The sequence below is a fragment of the Phyllostomus hastatus genome, unplaced genomic scaffold (assembly GCF_019186645.2).
Source record: "Phyllostomus hastatus isolate PE091 unplaced genomic scaffold, TTU_PhHast_1.1 phas_contig_86, whole genome shotgun sequence".
In the NCBI taxonomy this organism is placed as follows: Eukaryota; Metazoa; Chordata; class Mammalia; order Chiroptera; family Phyllostomidae; genus Phyllostomus; species Phyllostomus hastatus.
In genome coordinates, this window is record NW_025333977.1 from 87,211,003 (window position 1) to 87,226,445 (window position 15,443).

At 39.7% G+C, this 15,443-nt stretch overlaps 1 protein-coding gene across 1 annotated transcript in view; it reads right to left on the reverse strand.

The window, feature by feature from the left end:
- Positions 1-1,846: 1,846 nt before the first annotated feature.
- CD80 (CD80 molecule) overlaps positions 1,847-15,443 on the reverse strand; it is a 30,152-nt gene continuing 16,555 nt past the window's right edge. The window contains exons 4-7 of the mRNA XM_045851754.1: positions 10,671-10,952; positions 6,035-6,166; positions 4,720-4,835; positions 1,847-1,888 (exon numbers count right to left, since the gene is read on the reverse strand). Coding sequence (XP_045707710.1) covers positions 4,735-4,835; positions 6,035-6,166; positions 10,671-10,952 — 515 coding nt within the window. The 3' untranslated portion in view covers positions 1,847-1,888; positions 4,720-4,734. The remainder of the gene's footprint in view (positions 1,889-4,719; positions 4,836-6,034; positions 6,167-10,670; positions 10,953-15,443) is intronic.

Sequence of the window (15,443 nt, forward strand, 5' to 3'; positions counted from 1 at the left end):
TTTTTTGAATTCTTATTTCATCATGCTTTCCTGCTTGGTTGATTCTATCTTCTTTCTGGTCCACTGTATTGTTTTGAGACTCAGCTTCCTTCCCTTCACTAATGGCTCTCCTCCGTGTATCTTCCTGCATCTCTTTTATGGTAACCTGCATCTTTTCATCTAATTTGCGCCCAAAATCAACCAATTCTGTGAGTTTTCTGATCACCAGTGTTTTGAACTGTGCATCTGATAGATTGGGTATTTCTTGGTCGCTCAAAAGGATGAGTCCTGGGGGACTGATCTGTTCTGTTGGAAACATGTCTTTCTCTGTCTCTCCTTTATTTTCTTTTTTTTTTGCCAGTCTGGTCGCTCTTGTTACGGTGGAGGGCAAAGCCTTAGGTGTTCACCGAGGCTGGGCACCCCAGTCGCTAGATTGTGACGTTATATGTGGGGACGGGGGCGAGGGTGGGGGCGAGAGCGGGAAGGGGAGGGGACAATGGCGGTAGTTCCATTCTCCTGGGATCTCAGTCCCTTCTCTGGGATCCTGGGCTACGAGCTCTGCCCTGGTCCACAATCGCCACCTCACTGGGTCCGCCAGCCACAGCTTGCGTATTCAGGGACCACCGCTGCGTTCTTGCGTGCCAGATGGCTTTCGCGGGATTTCGCACCAAGTTTTCCCCGACCTCTGCGCGCTGCTGACCCGTGCCCTCCTGGCTCATCCTCTCCTACCAGTCTGGATGTACGGGTCTACTTCAACTTCTTGGCTGTCCGACTTCCATTCAGATAAATCCTCTATCAGTTCTGGGTGTTATTCTATCTGTAAATTATTGTTGTGCTAATCTTGGTTGTGCAAGGAGGTACGGTGCATCCACCTATTCCTCCATCTTGCCAGAAGTCCAAACCTCTGTAATTTTAACAACATAAAATTCTATATGGGTACTCACAAGTGAAATATATAGTCGTTACTTAAAACCCACGATACAGTGAAGCCACAATAAGTGAACCATGATATAGCGAGGGACAACTATATTTCACTTAGCGTAGCCTTCATTTTTTCATCTAATTTGCAACCAAATTCAACCAATTCTGTGAGCATCCTGATTACCAGTGTTTGGAACTGTGCATCTGCTAAGTTGGCTATCTCTTTGTCGTTTAGTTGTATTTTTTTCTGGAGATTTGCTCTGTTTTATCATTTGGGCCTTTTTTTTTTGTCTTGATGTGCCTGTTACCTAGTGAGGGGTGGAGCCTTACGTGTTCACCCGGGTGGGGCAACCCAGTTGCTGTGTTGTGACGCTGTTTGTGGGGCAGTGGTCCGAGAGGGAACAATGGCGTTTGATCCGCTCTCTGCCAGATTTCAGTCACTTCTTCCACTTCCCCCAAGCAATTTGTGCCCTTCTGGTGCTGATTCCCATGTGGGTGGGTTTGTTTCCATTCTAGGACCCTGTGGGTCTCTCTAACAAACTCTCCTGTGAGGCTGGGAGTCTCTCCCAGCACCTCAACCCCCACATGTGTTTTCAGTTTGTGTTTTGAGGCTTCATTTCCTTGAGCTGGGCCCCTGGGTTGTGCAGTCTGTCTCACTCCCCAGTTTCGCCTGGTTTATCTGCACGCAAAATGTGGGACCGCCTGGTCTACCAGTCACCTTCTGCGTCATGCGCCTCCACAATCTGCCGCCTCGCTGGGTCCGCCAGCCACTGCTTGCTGCGACCACTCTCCACCCGGCTGTTGGACTCTGCCCCTCCTACCGGTCTGGATGAATGTGTCTACTTTAACTCCTTGGTTGTCGGACTTCCGTACAGTTCAATTTTCTGTTGGTACTGGTTGTTTTTCATTTCTAAATTGTTGTTGTCCTTATTTTGGTTGCGCAAGGAGGCACAGTGTATCTACTTATACCTCCATCTTGGCCGGAAATCTATTTATTTATTTTTAGAGAAAGGGAAAGGGAGGGAGAGAGAGAGGGAGAAATAGAGGGAGAGAAACATCAGTGTGCGGTTGTCCCTTGGGTCCCCCCACTGGGGACCTGGCCCACAACCCAGGCATGTGCCCTGACTTGGAATCAAACCGGCGACCCTTTGGTTCACAGGCTGGCACACAATCCACTGAGCCACACTAGCCAGGGCTGCAGAAGAGATTTTTAAATTACTAGAGGCAGTGAATTAACCGAACCAGATTGCCATAATGCACTGCCCAGGACACCAGAAGAAGAGTTCCCAAACAAGTCACTGAAACCAAACTGCTGATAAAGCAGCAGGATAAGGTGCCTGAGAGCCACCACTTCTTGGGGCTTTAATTCCCCACCAGGACTTGTCATAATTTAAACCTCACTACACAGAACAAGAAGAATGGGCCCATGAATGGGGATTCTGTAACATGGACCCTAATTCTATATGGAAGATCAACACTTACGGTATATCTCCTCCTCAAACACCCACATGAAGGGAGAAATTATGGATGGAATGTTTTAATGAACTTTATTAGACCACAAGGACCATCCAGAGGATCACCCAAGCTTGTGAGATATGTGCCAAAACAATCTTAAGACAGAACATTTCCCAACAAGAAAGGGGGTACAATATAAAGGGGTATGCCCATTTGAAGCCTGGCAAATTGACTTTACACAGATGCCTGAAACCATAGAAAACTTTAAATTGTTATTAGTCTTTGTAGACACTTTTTCTGGATGGTAGAGGCATACCCCCTAGAACTGAGAAGGCAACTGAAGTAGCAAAACTTCTACTCAAAGAAATAATCCCTAGGTTTGGACTTCCTTACATCATTCAAAATGACAATGGACTGTCACTCACTTCTGAAATCTCCCAGAAGATAGGACAGGCACTACAGATTCAATGGAAACTACAGGCATCTTGGAGACCCCAATCTACAGGGAAGACTAAGAAAATGAATCACACAATAAAGAATACTCTGGTGAAAATATGCCAGGAAACACTTTTAAAATGGATCAGCACTCCCTATTGACTTGCTTTGGATTAGAGTAGCACCCTGAAGTAGGCTTAAATTAAGCCATTTTGAAATAGTTTATTGGAGACCCTTACACAATTCTGTTTTAGGAATACCCTCTTTCGATTTAGAATGTGAATCAAAAATAAAAAAGTTGTACAACATTACGACAAGCACTAACAACTTTGCACAAGTTTGCTCATTGCAGCTATCTACTCATCTGATGAGTCCTTATGCCCATTCCACAGGAGACTGAATCTTTCTCAAGACCTGGAGGACTCAAGGTCCTCAACAGCAGTTAGCTAAGCAATGGACCAACCCCTATGACATACTGCTGACAACAAACTCTTCCCTAAAGCTCACAGGAACCAAGCCTCAGATCTACCACACATGGATAAAGCAGGCGCTACCTGAGGAAGACTTGGGTCTTGTTGCTGCTGTTGATATTGAAAGAGAAAGCTGGACTTGCACTCCTGAAGAAGATTTAAAATTCTTCTTTTGGAAAGGTAAAGCACCTCCCAAATCTAAATGACAATATTACTTTTTGTTGTATTCCACATTTCCCAGACAATGGTTTCCTTGGCAAATTTATCCTGCTGTTGGGTGTACCACCCAAAGACCCCCTCAGGATTAGACCATGGGGATCCTTTGGTGTCTCTAGTTTCTGAAGTCACTATAATTTCCCGTATGCTACTAGCCATACCACTAACTAAATAGATGATTGTTTGTCTTCCAATAGTTCTCACCTTGGAAGCCCATTTGAAATACCATTTCTTGAAACATGAAGCAGTCTACCAGCGTGACTTGTTCAACAGTGCCATCCTCTAGACACTGAGTAAGCCACCTTCCAAAACAGCAATTCTCCCTTGCATAAAGGCTTTCCTCCACTCCTGACCTCCTTCCTTTACTAGATGAAGAATCTCTGGACCCAGGGATAGGTAAGACCATTTAGTGTAAGAACCACCCCCTGCTGCCTTATTGGCCAATAGGGAAGACTCCCCAGTATTCCCAGTGACTGTCTACAGTAACAGCATCAGTCTTTGAAATTCCAATGTTCCAATGTTTCTTTTATATGAAAGACCTTGGGGTTTTAGGATAACACAAAATTGATATGTTAACATTGTGACTCACAAAAGACTCCCTTAAGAGAACAACCATTCCAGACCCCAGATGGTAATTATTCCATTGTATGTAGAATTAGCCAGACCAAAACTGAAGTCTTGAACTCCACTTACTGACATCTGGTGTTTTTACCTGAAGCTTCTGGAAACTACCATTCAAAGAACAATGGAAAGAACTGAGGATGTTTAGATTGAAGAGATCAACTGGACTGTGGAAAGTTAAAAGTTTTGAAGGCTTTTCTATAGGCACTGAGGGCTCTTTTGAGTTTGGGGGTGGAAAATCACATGGAGAAATAATTCGTCATGAAATTTGGCTTCGTCACTGGCTTGGTAGAGAATAGTGAAGATGTTAATGAGTTAGTACACAGTGACTCATAAGAGACATGAATTTGTCCATCAGTACTGGGGGTTACAAAGAAAAAGAGATAGTCAGAATAAGGAGTTAGACCAGAAATATTACTTCAAAATAAATTTAATAAAGTAGTGTTTTGCAGATAGTGATTTCGTCACGGCCACAACACAGGGACCACTGGCTGGAGTCCATACCAGTTAGATAAGAGGTAGAGGCTTTTAAATTTGGTAATGAGAAGAATAAAACCTTGTTCCTCCTGATGCCCTGATCTTTTTTGCCCCACATTGGTAGAGAAGGGCTAAAGGGAGCTACCTCCAGATGTTCTGTTCATTCTGATGCTTTTACAGGTCTTGAGTAGATAGGAGAGATCCTTTCCATTTCCATGCTCTCCTCATTCCTCCTCTTGCAGTACGTCCTTGCAGCACATCCTTGCAGATAAACACAAAAAATAAAAATTTACTACATAGGTGAGTTTCCTTTAAATCATGTCCATATATTTCAGCAAGCCTTCCGATTGGCTTAGAATGACAGCAGCAGTTCTTAAACCGGGGTGGGGGTGGTGATTTCCACCCCACTCCCCTTCCCAACAGGAAACATTTTGGGTTGTCACTACTGGGACAAGGAGTGCTATTGGTATAAAGTGAGTAGAGCTAGGGATGCTTCTAAATATGCTATAATGCACAGAATAGCACCTTAAAGCAAATAATTATTCAGCCCCAAATGTCCATAGTACTAAGAATGGAAAATCTGAACATTCTTTATACCAGAGGTATAAAGCTGGTCAGTCTGTATCAGAAACATCTTTAAGCCACCAGATGTTTTTCATCCTCCCCATGGGTTGAATTGTTCATAGCAAAGAGTCTCTAGTGACTTCCTTGACCTTTGACCTTTTTTTGTGCTAAAGGTTGGCAAAATCACTAGAGGTTGGTTTTCCCATTTTCTTTACTCAGTGTACATGATTTCTACTCCAAGAAAAGTAGGTACTCCAGGGTGACTATGGCCTTAGCTCTGGACTGGCAGTTTATCTTCATTTCATAGAGATTGATAGTAGCATATATGTAAGGCCAAACTTTTAAACTCATAGGGTAAAATATTCTGGATATTTCTTTCTTCAACCATTCCTGATCTTTCATCCAAAAATGTATTCTGAAGAATTGAGAATTGTTCAAATCACTTGTGGCCACGTAGTTTCTCAGCTTCATTAGTGCATCTAACCCTCCTCCAAGAAAAGCATTCTTACCCCCATTCCTGTCATTTATGACTTTTCTCAAATTCCAAATTGAAGATTAGAATATCACATTGCATCAGAAACATTTTCACATGATTAAGCAAGCCTTGGTGACTCCAAAAAATATTACAAAGTTGGGGGTGAATGAAAGGACTAAATTAAAATTTAGTGTCTTGAGGGCAGTGATTTCTTATCTTTGTAATTCCAGAGTGCCAGGCACATAATAGGTGTCTAAGAAATGTCTGTCTAGTGAATGAACAGAACTTGCTGAGCCAAGTCAAAGAGACACTAAAGTTTCCATAGACTTTCTGAAAATGGGAACAGCCTAAAATCTCAGAGAGATGCTAAACCATACTAATAGAGTTTGGGCTTCCAGGATGATAGTATGATAGCACTTACTACTGTCAGGTCGGCATTTTAGGATTACCACAAAGAGAACGCAAAGAACAATAGCACCGGGAACAAACCCAGATACTATTTTGGTGGTCCAAGTCGAGGACTGATGAATAAAAGGAGGGACAGTTGGCTCATCTGTGGAGGGAAATAAATAGTGTTAGCTCTAATGTATTTTCAACTGCCTGCTACCCATTGTATGACCTCATATTCTGACAGAACTGTAAAGAGTATTTTTTACTTCTTTCCCTGGTCTGCTCTCTAATATGCAGTTGATAGCATTTTCTTGCATGACTTGTCAATCAGATATATACTTTGGGCAACTAATATCCAGATGCCAGATGTTGAATGTAAAAAATAAATTTTGAGCTTTTGATGAGTTAAGATGGCAAAAAAAGGACTCTAAAGAAATACCTTAAAAACCACCTTTCCTTTATATGTCATTTTTATAGCTGTAATATATTACTATGCATTATTATTAATAATTAGTTGATGTTGTGCTCTAGATGCACCTTATTTTTTCTTATGCAGCTCTGTCATGCCTTCTCCCTTTCTCTTAGCATGTTCTCTTAACACATACAAGTGAGCATGCATGTACACATGCACCCCTCACCATAGCTGCCTAAACCTACAAGAGCCATTTTGCATTCATTTTCAGATACACATTTTCACCATCCAGCCTAGAGAACTTCTAGAAGGGTACAAGAAACCCAGAAAAGAACTAAGATTTTATGTGGCTTGGTATTAGAAGAGATGACTCTGGAGGAGAACTCTGCAAACTGGCTATCAGCTGCAGGACACAAGGAACAGAGAGAACACAAAGATGTGAGGAAGAATGTAGGTGGGGAGTAGAAAGATGTGTGTGACACTGCTCTGTCCCTCCTGTTCAGCAGCAGCTGCTACACCATTTATCCTTCAACCCCTTTGAGGAATAGTTAGCAATAACATCTGGAGAAAGGGTAGGAACACAAATTTTAAAAAATATATGAATTGCCCTGGCTGGGTGGCTAAGTTGTTTGGAACATCGTCCTATACACCAAAAGGTTGTGGGCTCAATCTGCAGTCAGGGCACATACCAAGGTTGTGGGTTTGATCCCCAGTTGGGGCACATATGGAAGGCAACTGATCAATGTATCTCTTTGTATCAATGTTTCTCTCTCTCTCTCTCTCTCTCTAAAATTAATCCTTGGGTAAAGATTTTTAAAAAGGAATATTAGTAGCTCACTCTCTTCTGATTTCTCTGGAATAGATTACAATAAATATCAAACATTTGCTATCATCGAACATCAACTGTTTCTAATTTTTCTGATTACCAAGCCTTGTGGATAAATTCTGAATGTTGAAACCTTTTCCTTCTTGGATTTCCATGACAGTACATTCTTCTGTTTCTGTTTGTTGTGACTCAAGTTTTCTTTATAGGCTCTTCTTCTTCCTTTTGTCCTTTAAATTTGTTTTTTCCCCATGGTTCCATTTGTGGTTTCATTCTTTTTTTCACTGGCCGTAGTCCTGCTGGGCGATTTCATCCACATCCAAGATTTGAAACATCATCTGATTTCTAAATCTGTAGATCATATTCCTGATCTCATTTCTGAGCTCCAGATTTGTATTTCCAGCTGTCAACTAGATGGTTGGATGCCAGCATCTCCACTTGATTAAAATTGAGCTCACTATATTTTTTCCACAGCATATGTACCACTTATAGTCTCACATTTCAGTGAATGGCATTACCATTAATGACCCAAATAAGAGTGAAGGCTCTGTTTGTGCCCAATATGCTCCCATGGCTTTCTGTTCTATATTCAGAACATCTCTGCAATTGATTCCTTTCCCCCAAATCTCTAGCAGCAATTGCCTTAGTTTAGGTTTTTCTCATCTCCTACCTAGTAGCCTCCATACTGGTGTCTTTGCCTCTGGTTTCCTAGGCCTAAGGATTCCTACACACTGCAGTATTTATTTTAAAATGCATAATTGCACCTACTACTCAGAGACTAGGGAAAGTTGGTTTTTTATTTTTCCCTAAAGTACCAGATTACATGGAGACATCAAATGATTACCAGTGCTGGCCTTTACAGACCAGAATGATACTCAAAATAACAAACTCTTGCTGTTATCTTGAGAATCTAGAAGTTACACAGATTCTGACTCACTCCTGACTTCCTCTGAGAGGCCACTCCCATCCATCTTCCAGCCCCACTCAGCCTAGAGACAAGATGTGTGTTTAAAGGAAAGAAGGAGGAACCAGTGACAGTAAATTGTCTCTGTCATAATGCCTATTAGGAACCTGCTAATATGCCAAGAACAGACCTAGAATCTAACTGCAAAGTTAGGTGGGGACATCTGCACATATAGATTATTAGACATCATGAGTGGGACTTCCTGATTTATCCCTGTCCACCCACACACATATGTCTTCCAGTACATTAATGATTAACAGATTTGCCAAGGCCAGACTAAAAGTATTACAGACCAAATTTATTTAATTAATAAATATGAGGGTTTTTTTGAGTGGGTATTTATATAGTAAAGCTTTACTCATATTGACTTGCAACATTTCTATGAACTGCACACCTAATTTATGTTTGCTTATGCATTCAGTCCTTGAATACTCACAGATGCATTATTTCCTTTGACTCTAAATGGTGCCTATAGTCCAGTCAATGAGATCTGAAGTATTTATACACTCAAGTTCTCTGACCATAGAGGCAACACTAGTATTTAGCAAGATGCTTGCTATGTGATAACTACTTAAAGATTAAATAAAGGAATAAATAAACACATATATTTAATATCTTTATTAATCATTGTGAATGTAGACTAATAGGGCAACCAGCTTTTATTTTTAATTAGACTGAAAAGGGATTCTGCTCATACTCAGCATGGAGGAAGAAATGAGAAAAAGGAATATTAGGGAAAAGATGATAAAAATGGGCAGTCTAATAATGTAATTTTTAAATAATAGCACCATCTTTTTACTTGGAAGTTTACATTCTATTTCCTGTAAGTCAGCAAACTACAGCACACAGGACAAATGAAGCTTGCCACCTCTCTTGTTGAAACACAGCAATGTTCTTCATTTATGTCTGGTCTATGTCTGCTTTTATGCTGTAATAGCAGGATTAAATTGTTGCAAGAGACCATATGACCTTCAAGGCTAAAGTGTTTACTATCTAGCCCCTTTCTGAAAAATTTTGCCAGCCTCTCTCATAGAACATTACATATACCTATATTCCAAATGTAAATAATATTCAAAATAAAATATGATTGAAGCTATTATTACTAATGTGTTTGTTAATCCCCACCTTAGTCATTATCTAATTGGTTAAATAATGATAAGTGAAAACTAATGCTGAATTAATCAACTATTTTTACTATATGATTCAGCTCATTTTATACATTTTTGAGAATATATAAAGTTGATTGAAAGAAAGATGCAGCTGGACTATCAATAAAATCATCAAAATTTGGTTTGTAATTGAATTAATTTTCCCCAGGAAATTTCATATCATTACCTATTGAGGAAAATAATTAAAGAATTAACTTCAAAAAGGAAAGATCTATCTAAAATATCTCCTCTTAGCCCTGGCTGGTGTGGCTCAGTGGATTGAGTGCCTGTCTCTGAACCAAAGGGTTGCCGGTTCAATTCCCAGTCAGGGGACATGCCTGGGGTATGGTCTGGGTCTTCAGTCGGAGGCATGTGAGAGGCAACTGATCTGTGTATCTGTCACACATTGATGATTCTCTCTCTTTCTCCCTTCCCTTCCTCTCACTCTAAAAATAAATAAATAAAATCTTAAGAATTAAAATATCTCCTCTACTCCAAGTAAAGACAAGAGAAAGACATAGGACATGCTCTACAGTATATATTATACTCTCTACTTACATGTTATTGTATATCAAACTCAGTGTATTGTTTAATACTGTGTAGTCACAAAACATATTGTTGGAAGTGGGGATGAGAGGTGGAGAAAAGGCCTATTTGTTTTCCATATAAGTTAGACATGTATTTCAAGTATCTGAGTTCTCCTGTAACAACCCATTATGGGTTTGATGTGCATAAATTTATATAAACCTAACCTTTTGCACTTTATATTTTCAGATGACTTTACTTCTTGGAAAAGAAGATTCTATGAGTTTACCACATGTAGGGTAAAGTATCTGGTTATGGTGTTTGCTCAAAAAGACCTCTTTTTTCAGGCATTGTCCATAGGTAGTTTGTCATTCACTTCCTTCACCAGACCTGGTTCTGAGTGAACCAGTAGTTCTTTAAAGGCACTGTCACCCACAAAAGACAATGATTTGACACCATGGGACCATGGAGAGGGGATGACCTACAAGAAACTGCCAAAGCCCTGAGGGCAATTTCAAAGAAGGACAAAGACAAGCGCTTTCAATGACAACAATATTGTTACCATAACTTCCTAAGATGACTATTTGATGGATAACACTTATTTGGACTCTAAATTTTAGAATTTTTATGAAAGAAAATAAAATTAATCTAGTAACATTATAGTCATACTTACAAATTGTAAGGTGTGTGTCTAAAAATACTACAGCAAGCACAGTTAAATGCACAATTCTAAAGTATATCTGGCTGAAGTATTTCTTTTTAGACTTTCCACTGTAGAAACTCCCCAGGACTTACATTTTTGCCAGTTGAAGATCTGTGCCACTGTTAAGTTTCCATACTTGATGAGACACGTGAAGCTGTGGTTGTTTGTCACATTGAAATCCAGTTCACTGATAACAGTGTAGAGCTCACTTTCAGGATCTTGGGAAACTGTTGTGTTGATGGCATTTAATTCTTTTCCATTTTCCAACCAGAAGAGGTAAGGTTTTGGAAAACCTCCAGACGATGAACAAGTTATTCTTTTGATGTTAGTAGATGGATTTCCAAGCTCAGTTATACTTGGGACAGGGAAGTCAGCTGAAGAAAGAACAAGAATAAGTATATACCATTATATATCTAAGTATATATGAGTGCAAAAATTAGATGTAATTTACCACTTTTCACAAGCCATTAGTAGTCATGTATACTCCAAAGACTAACATTGTTCTGAATTGGCTATAGCAATTCTTTATTCCTTTCCACAGGGGTAGGAGGGCAGTTATTAGAGAAACAAGAAATAGGTTCACATGAATAAATATTGACATAGTACTTGAATTCACAAGAAGTGAACAGAAAAATAAGAGACAACATCTATTGAGCTCTTAATTCTTGGTACATCTGGGCATTTTCTCTTTTTGTCTTTCAACAACCCTAGGAGGTAGGTTGTATATTAAGAAAATCAAATATCAGTAATTTCATATGATACAATTAGTAATTTCATAATCTAATACAATTTATATTTCATAAATAATGAAGTTGAGGTCTAATCACAACCAATAAGTGGCAGAACTAGTATTTGAATCCAACTTTTTCAGTTACCAGGGCCTTCTTTTTTTTTGCCTTCCTTTTTTTTCTTTGTTTCTTTCCTTTCTTCCTGATGTTTAAGGTACACACGCTGGCTCTCTTTCACTCATCAATTTATTAGTTAATATTATATTAAACATTATAAACCTACCACCCAGCTTGAGAACCAGAATACTGACAGTAACTTATTTACATATACTTGTATGGTCTCAGTTATCCTGTCTCCTACTTCCCACATCTAATGTAACAACTGCTCTAAATTTGGTTTAGCACTCTCTAGTCTTTCCATTGGGTAAACTTCTGCCCAAAATGTACAATCATTACAAATCATTTACTAATCTCCTTGCCATTCTGATATGTCTTAATACAACAGAGAGGCCTTCCTAGCATTGCTCCAAGATACTTGAGGCACTCTTTCACTTGTCCAGTTGAGCCCTAATAAGATATTAAAGTATATTCAAAGCAAAGCGTAGTAGAATGTCTGCAGAGAACACAGGGGAAAGCTCCCCTCACCTCTTCCTCACTTACTCTTAGATTTAAAGAATTTATACTCTTTGGCATGAATGTGGGGAGTGTATCCTCCCATACTTCATTCCATAGTTTTCTTTTCAGAATTCTGAGTCCCAAAGAGAGATGTAGTATAGCCAAGTGGTCGTCAAGAGCAGGTTTTAAAAACAGTTTTGCCTTTTAATCCTGGGCCAGTTACTTGACCACTTTTAGTCTTAGTTTGCTCAACTGTAAGATGGACATAATAATACCTACTTTGTAGGGTTGTAAGAATTAAATGACATGTTAATATAAATTACATAGCACAGAACCTAACACAAAGGACATTAGTTAGTAAACTGACCTTTGTGGGTCTCAAATTTGCCCCCTCTTAGATGAGTTTCCTTATTTAAATCAGGTTATTAGGGGAAAGTCCCAGGACTAACTGGTAGCACTGCAAATAAGAAGGAAAGGGGGAACTTATGACAGGTGATTATAATTGCCAAGAAAAGGGAAAACTTGGATTTGGTTGGAGGTGAAGTCACCTTGCCTTTTTTAATTAATCCTGTTTCTAAATTAAGTCTGACATTTTCCTGTGCCATTTTTAGTTGACATTAATATTTCCTACTCCTGTAATTTATCCTATAAGATCAAATCATTACACTGGTAGCTGACATTTAAGAATATTTCCTTTGTTTCTACAAATGCAAGTAACTCATGTCCTGAATTACAATTCTTGTTCATTTCTACACTCTGCTTTTCTGAGAAGTAGATAGACCACAAGGCACTAATACCAGGGATTGTATTAAAAATCATCTTTTGAAGATCTGACTCAGCTTAGAACAGCCTCAGCTCTGTCTCCTATCCCTTCTGTAAGGTGATCTGTTTAGGATAACAGCTCCTAAGGCCTTGCAAGACCATGACCCATAAAAGAATTACTCTTCTGTTCTCATTTTAATTAGTTAATCCAAGATTTCAACATTTTTAATGGGTAGGGTAAAAATACCTTTTTAGGAGAGGGAGAGGTACACATGTTTTAGAAGGTAAAAATCCATTAACTAGTTAATATGTTAACTAGTATAACTAGTTCTTCAAATGTACTGGTTAATGGAGCTTTTCATACATTGCTGTGCTGATATATCATTTTGCAATCTTAGGCAAATGTAGAGAAACTAAATTGTCCTGGTTAGCCTGAGATTTTTCCAGTTTTAGTACTGAAACCCTGCAGGTCTAAGGAAAGCCTTCAGTCCTGGGCAAAATGGGACAGTTGATTACTCTAGCCAACAGACAGACTGTTTATAATTTCTTGTTCCCCCCACTGTGGTCCTCAACAGCCATGCAGGCATCACCTGGAAGCTTGTTAGAAGTGCAGCATCTCAGATCCACCTCAAGACTTGCTACATTTGGGTTTGCATCTTAACAAGATCCCCAAGTCATAGGCCCATTTGCATCTGCAAAGCACTGCTCTCCATGGGCTCAGTTGGAAAAAATCAGAATTGGTTCTGGGTCAAATTAAGCAGGTTATATTTCCCTTTTTGTCTTCCCTTACCTGATTTGAGTGCTCCACCCCACTCCCCAGGCCTTCCGCACTCTCAGGTTGCCCATGTCGACCTATCCTTTGCCTCCTACATAAAACACTGCTAGGGGCTGCCCTCCCTGAAGCTCAGGGAGAACAGAGTCCCTACCTCTTTTCTATCAAAAGGTACATGCCCCGAGTCTACTCTCTGTGTACTCTGTTAGAGGAATATGTACCTAATGTAATTAATTGATACAGACTACTCTGTCTGTGGTGCCACTTCCCCTAGGGAACACGTTTTCATTTTTAGCAGGACCTTATAGGGGAGGTCATAATGGCAGGAACTCCAGGAGTCAATGCAGGTAAGAATTTTGAAGGAAGTGAGCTTCTTAGAGCCCCTCAAATCCCACCACTTTATATTCCCTATTTCCATGAATAGGAAATACACAGAGTGAGGTTTAAGATAAGTCCATATAACTTTGCCTCACCACCTAAATGTTAGGTGTGAACTGGGTGCTACAGACCATAGCTAAAGACCAAAGCAGGGAAAAACGGTGAAGAATTTACTACATTATCTATTATCAAGGTTAATCATTATCTTTTTGTTGCTTATTTATTTTTTTTTTTACTTTTTCAATTATATATGACATTCAATATTATATTAGTTTTAGGTATACAGCATGGCAATTAGACATTATATAACTTATGAAGTGATACTCCCAATAAATCTTGTACCCACCTGGCACCATACATAGTTATTACAACATTGTCTTTCATTAAGAGGTTTGGTTTCCATTAAAGGCTCAAGTACCCAGGGAGAAAAAGAAATGTATTTGAATTTTAAGTGTGAGGGAATGGCCCAGGGCTATATTACTCAACAAGGGCTCAGGTTACATCACACTGTCATTTGTAAGTCAAGGCTTCTTTTGACCCAAGATAAGAAATGCTTACCCTTCACAGTAGATGTACATTTAGGGTTTTGATTCATGAGTTAATTTCCTTTTCCAGTGGCAGGCATAAATTATGCTTTCAGTTCTCTCACATCTAAATTTGTAGGGATGACTTTTAGATGAGAGCTTCAAATATACAATAAATATAATAGTATAATAGCCATAGTAATAAATATTTAAAACTATTTGAAAACTATTTATGCCTGCAATTCTCTTATACCTTTCAACATGCCTTTATAATATATATATATATAAATATATAAATATATTACTGGATCAGGACAGTTAATAGTAGAGCTACCTCAATTCAAATATGTCCTCTAATGATTCAGAAGGCATTCAGATCATTAGAGTGCTCCAGAATGATTGTCACGAACTTGGATTTTCAAAGTGCAAGAAATGTAACAGGGTGCAGCCAAGGGGTGGGGCCCAAATAGGAATTTGTAATGGGGTCCAGAACTCAGGGTGTCCAGGGAATATTAGAGAAAAAAAAAATATATATATAGGATGTCCTCACCCCCCATAAGTCTGAGCTGGAGGATGGGACACATGGAATAGGGCCATTGAGAGTTGTTTTACATAGCAACAGCTTTGTAGCTAACTTCTGGCATGGTCATTAACATATCTATAACCTTTAAATGGTTTCATGAATATGTTAAATAGCTGTGACCATGCTCTGAGCCAGGGGGTTGGAAGTGACTTCCAACCAAGACTTAACTGGGAGGCATCTCCCCCTGGTTACAGTGCCTGCACGAGAGCTTGGAGATGATTGGCTCCATGCCATGGGGCCACGCCTGCCTGGACTTACTATGGCAGCCCAGTAAAGCTGAAAGAATATGGGAATGCTGGCAGGTATAACTGATTGTGGGAGGAGTTGGAAATGGGGCTGCAGAGGAAGATTGGCACAGGGATTTAAACCCAGGTGCGGCAGCCATGCCAAGGTGGGGGACCACGTGACTTTGTCAGAGAGGGGACCCCATGGCTTGGGTGAGAGTCAGGACAACACAGCTTTGGGGTGCTCCCTTTTGCTACGTGGCTTAGGAAGCAGGAGAG